The 5,650-nt window shown below is 46.1% G+C and overlaps 1 protein-coding gene across 1 annotated transcript in view; it reads left to right on the forward strand.

Moving 5' to 3' along the window:
• Positions 1-1,013: 1,013 nt before the first annotated feature.
• The window catches only part of pitpnc1b (phosphatidylinositol transfer protein cytoplasmic 1b), a gene marked incomplete at both ends in the record, with an annotated part of 8,839 nt that continues 4,202 nt past the window's right edge, over positions 1,014-5,650 (forward strand). Inside the window, 4 exons of the mRNA XM_080540552.1 lie at positions 1,014-1,061; positions 4,584-4,732; positions 5,020-5,108; positions 5,550-5,557. Of these exons, the coding sequence (XP_080396678.1) occupies positions 1,014-1,061; positions 4,584-4,732; positions 5,020-5,108; positions 5,550-5,557 (294 nt within the window). The remainder of the gene's footprint in view (positions 1,062-4,583; positions 4,733-5,019; positions 5,109-5,549; positions 5,558-5,650) is intronic.

The following is a 5,650-nucleotide window of genomic DNA, read 5'->3' on the forward strand; positions in this document are numbered from 1 at the left end:
TGTGTATGTATGTGTGTGTGTGTGTGCGTGTGTGTGTGTCAAAGCAGTCAAACCATAGCTTAGTCCATTGTTCACAAAATGATACTTCTTCATACATGCCGGGATAAAGGAAAGTAATGCAAAAGAGAAATGCTTGTTTTTGCATGTAGGTGAATCTGCCAGATAAGATCACGCACTGATCGTGCATTGTTGTTGTGGTGGTTGAAAAGAATGTAAGTACGAGATTAGAGATCTGACAGAGTGACAGAGGGGGAAAGACAAAGACGAAACAGGTAAGGAGGTAGTTAGGTGGGCAGGGATCAGAGGGGGAGGGGGAAGGAGAGAGAGAGAGAGAGAGACGGAGGGAGGGAGGGAGTGAGAGAAGAAAGATAAGAAGGGAGCGATGGAATTTGTGAGGAACTGAAAGCAGTGGAGAGCGGTGGAGGGGAAAGGGAGGAGCGCCGAGCAGAAAAGCAAGGTTACACATGAGAGCAGCCGACAGAACGAAAGAAAGAAAAAGAGAGAGACAGACAGACAGGAAAGTAAAGAAAGACAGGTGGTCTAGGTATAGGGAGCAGGTTTCGGTATTACTACACTGCTAATTACCTGTTGCGGTAGGAAGTAAAAAGAATGAAAGACAAAGTAAACACCTAAGGCAGAGAGGGGGGGGGGGGAACAGTGAAAAAAGAGAGAGAGGGAGGGAAGAACAACAGTTGAATGTTGACCGAACGAGTAAGGAGATTAACTTGGGAAAGAAACAAAAAAGAGAGAGGAGAGGGTGGGAAAAAAAGAGGGAGAAAAACAAGAAAAACCAGAAAACAATAGATACTCTGGAGTATAGACTGGACTCTCAATGGAGCATTGACATCAGCAGAAAGGAAGGGATAAAAGGAGAGAGAGAGAGGGAGAAGGGAGGTCACTGCAGTCCACTATAACAGTTGGCTTGAGCAACATTACTACTATGCAACTGAGACTTCAGAGGTAGGACAGACACACAAAAGACAGACAGACAGACTCATTTAAAGGATTGAGCCATGTTGCTGAAGGAGTACAGAATATGTATGCCACTGACTGTGGAGGAGGTAAGTGTGAACACCGGATAAATACAGTGTGTGTGTGTGTGTGTGTGTGTGTGTGTGTGTGTGTGTGTGTGTGTGTGTGTGTGTGTGTGTGTGTGTGCGTGCGTGCGTGCGTGCGTGTGTGTGTGTGTGTGTGTGTGTCTTTGTGTCTTTGTGTCTGTGTTTTTGTGCCTGCAAGGTGGTGGTGGGGGGGGGGGGGGGGGGCAGGGGTAAAGTAATGTTCTGCTATCTGGGACACAGAGGGAGTGAAAGTGTCACGTTTCTGGTGTGAAATTGAGGTAACAGGTTTTTACATTTCATATTGAGTGTCAGCATGTTGATCACATGGATGTCAACTGAGCGCATAGCAAGTCAAGTCAAGTCAAGTCAACTTTATTTGTATAGCACCTTACGTACAGCAATGCTGAGCCAAAGTGCTTCACAGTACAAATAGATAAAATGCAGGAAACAAGCAAGCACAATGCACACAACACAATGCAACACAAAACATGGCAAAATCAAAAGAGAAGACAAAAAGGACCAAAACAATAAAACAATAAGACAATAAGAGCCAGGGACCTACAACAAAAACCACAAAATAATAAAAGCCAATAGTAATTGGCTATTACTAGTAATAATAGTAAGTATTAATAGTAATTAATATATTAATATATTAATATTAATTAATATATTAATATTAATAGTAATTGGCTTATAGTAATAGTAATAATAGCAGAACCCAGCAGCATATGCTCTGAATGTTAGCTAACGGCAGAGCCTCCTCGGTGTAACTTAAGCTGTCTGGACAAGGCAACAGGCTACACCCCAGCAGTGAGCATGGTAAATGTTATTGTGTTTAAATGATCTCTCCACCTGTCACTCTTTCTTTCTCTCTACCTCTCTCGCCCACTCGATCAACCCGCTCCGTTCTCCCTTTGTCGGCAAACAAGTCGGACTGGTTGGGGCCTTGCAACCACAAACAGGGATTCTATGGCGGAGAAGAAGTGGGAGATTCCCGATTCACCCTCACCCTCCCTCTCTCTCTCCCTCTCACTCAACAACAGAACTCTACCTGTTACCACGGCGCTTGAGCTATAAATAGCTGTCGAAAACAGGACGTCCCAGTACATGTGCTGAGGAAACCTGTGAGCACTGCAATTCCTTGCTTAGTTTGAACCTAATTAGCGTAAAACATTATAGTGACTTTACATAAACTACTACAGAAAGTAGAGTGAATTCACAGTGAATGTGGAGGTGTGTCCAGAGCACACAGATGAACTAAACTAACCCCTCCAAAAAAGTTCGGAAACATTGTTTTGGTTGATTATTCCTCCCCTTTAATAATACCAATTGGTATTGTATTTGATATCGTTGGAAAGCCTGATTAGTCACCTTTACAACAAGGTACAACTTGTAAGGATCATGCATTCTTCTGTTGGTATTCACTCTCGTTTTGAGTTGCTTGGTGGATTGGATGATTGCACTCTCCCACAGTAATAAGGAAAAAACAACACATATTGGCCATTTTTACACTTTATTAATTTTACACTGTCAGGGACCTCAGTAGCGTGTGGAAGATCCATACGCAGTCACAACAGCTTGGCACCTCCTCCTCACGCTGGTCACCAGCCTGGTCACACACTACTGTGGGACGGCATCCCATTCCTCAACTAGGATTTGCCGCAAGTCAGCCAACATGGTTGCGTTGGTCACTCTGGCACGTACAGCATGCCCAAGCTGATCCCACAAGTGTTCAATTGGGTTGAGGTCTGGACTCACGGCAGGCCATTCCACCCTCTCCACTCCCAAATTCTGGAGGTGCTCTGTGATGATCCTGGCTCTGTGAGGGCGAGCGTTGTCATCCTGGAGGATGGAGTTAGGTCCCAGATTCTGGAGATATGGGATCGCCACTGGCCCCAGAATATCATTCCTGTCAATTAGGTGCCATTCAGGTGCCAGTCACACACCTGTAACTGACATACACCTGCCAGCACTAGAAGCTTAAAACGAGAGTGAATACCAACAGAAGAATATTGCAGGGGATTGGCAAATTGGCAAATTATTTTGGGCCGCTACCCACACGTTTAGCTGTGTTACTTATTCCACGAATGTATGATCCTTACCAATCATGTATTATTAAAGGGGACGAAGAATCGACTGAAATAACGTTTCCAAACATTTTTGGAGGAGTTTATATTGACCACTGACTTGTATGTGTGCGTATGTGTATGTGCGTGTGTTTCGTATTCAGCCAAAGGCTTTTGACACACAGATAAAAAAGAGCCACCACCCTCCTGTACACCCTGCACGGTTTATCTTTGTCATCAGTGCCTGTTGTTATGGTTATAGCTAGCGAACCCAAGCGCAGCACTCACCGTCAGGACAGATATGTAAAAGTAAAAGGGGATTTTAATAATGAATAATCTGGGATGTGGGGAAGTAGGGTTAGCAGGGCTGAGGGGAAGGGCAGGCAGGCAGGCAGGCAGGCAGGCAGGCAGGCAGGCAGGCAGGCAGGCAGACGAACGGGACAGGTAGGGCAGGCAGCTAGGTGGGACGGAGACGGAGCAGGCACGGTAGCAGGACCGGGGTGGACAGACAGACTGGGTCGATTGCCAGTTTGGTAGGACAGGTAGGCAGGCAGTGGTCCGGGCTGGACTTCTGAAGCACCGGGAGAACACTAGGTTGGACTGGGAAAAACATACACAAGACAAGGAGCTTTACTAAGAGATAACTTGGACTTGATAACTTCCCACTCACATTTTTTGACAGTTACAGTGAAGATTTAGACAGGAAGGATGGGTGAGAGAGAGATGAGGGATGACATGCAGGATATGTCCCCGGCCGGAATCGAACCGGAGACCCTGCGGTTACCGTACATGGTCAGCGCTTAACCCGCTACGCCACCTAAGCGCCCCGAGAAACCCGAGTTGAAATGCAGGAAGGCGATGAAGTTGATCAACAGGTGGGGTAGACTGAACAGATGGAGATGATAACGGATAGGGGCACGGGAGCCTGGCCACGCTCACTCACACACAACACAGACAGACAACCAGGTCAGACAGGAGAAAGAGGGAGGCGCTAGGTGGAAGTGGAGGGGGCGTGATACCTGTCAAACATTAGACTAAAAGCTGTCTCTGTGATCTTAAGCTCTCTTTGCAGGACAACACAAGGTCATATAGGCTACTGAGTCAATATTGTCACTGGCTTTCTGAGTTTCTCAACCCAAGACCTCAAGATGTATGTAGTAGACATCTTTGTGGTTACTGCTAGGGTTTAGGGAGAGAGAATCTAATCCTGGATCTCTGTTCCTAGGGGCAACTTCTAAAGAATCTAACATCATGATTAATCTAGTGGGTAAATATTTAATGAATACAATTTACATTAATTGGACGATGGAGGAGTGTTATTTCGGTGCCAAGGGGGCAGTGGAGGGTGGAGAATTGACATATCTTCTACCCTCTCTCCTTTCTCCCTCTCCCTCTTCCCTCCCTCCCTACCCCCCCCCCCTCTCTCTCTCTCAATCCACCCCCCTCTTCTCTGTCCCAGTATAGGATAGGGCAGCTGTACATGATCACTAAGCACAGTAGTGAGCAGAGTGGAGGGGGGGAAGGGGTGGAGGTGGTGAAGAACGAACCGGACACACACCCCCAACACGGCCTGGGACAGCTGACCGAGAAACGCATCTACCTCAGCAGGTATCACACCATATAATCTCATTCCAGACACTTCCCCCAATAGCCTGGGGGACAAGGCTACATCCACACATTCTAACACCTACACTGTACCAACACAGCTAACACTACTGTTCATCTATCTCTATACCAATGACGCTAAAAGCACCTGAATCTGAATCTCCGCCCCCCCCCCCCCCTCTCTCTCTCTCTCTCTCTCTCTCTCTCTCTCTCTCTCTCTCTCTCTCTCTCCTCTCTCTCTCTCTCTCTCTCTCTCTCTCTCTCTCTCTCTCTCTCTCTCTCTCTCTCAGTAAACTGCCGTCCTGGGTGAGTGCGTTTGTCCCGAGGATATTCTATGTGACAGAGAAGGCCTGGAACTTCTACCCCTACACCATCACAGGTCAGACACGTTCATAAAGTGTGCGTGTGCGTGTGCGTGTGTGTGTGTGTGTGTGTGTGTGTGTGTGTGTGTTGCTCAGCACTACTGTAACAGACTGTTTCCATAATGTCAAAAATGCACTGTTAGTATGTATGTCCTTTAGATATTGTACATGTATGTGGACATAAATAAAACATTTAAAATGTGTGTGTGTGAGAGTGTGTGAGTGTGTGTGTGAATAGTATGTGTGAAAGAGTCAGTCTCAGTTACCTCGATTCATTCTAGAAACCTTATTTACTTTAAGCAACTGTCATTACCAATGCTTTCAAATATTTATCACTGTATGTGCACAAGTCTGTGTGTGTGTGTGTGTGTGTGTGTGTGTGTGTGTGTGTGTGTGTTTGTGTGTATGTAGCTAATGATGTTCCTCTCTATCCGTATGGAACTTCCCTGGTGCTGCAGAGTACTCAGTAAGTAATTCTCACACATCATTTGCATTAATGCAGTGAAGCTCATCCCTTTTCACTCTCCAAAATATCTGTGTACATAACCTCATCTCCCTC

Source organism: Nansenia antarctica (assembly GCF_963989245.1).
Source record: "Nansenia antarctica genome assembly, chromosome: 10".
Classification (NCBI taxonomy): domain Eukaryota; kingdom Metazoa; phylum Chordata; class Actinopteri; order Argentiniformes; family Microstomatidae; genus Nansenia; species Nansenia antarctica.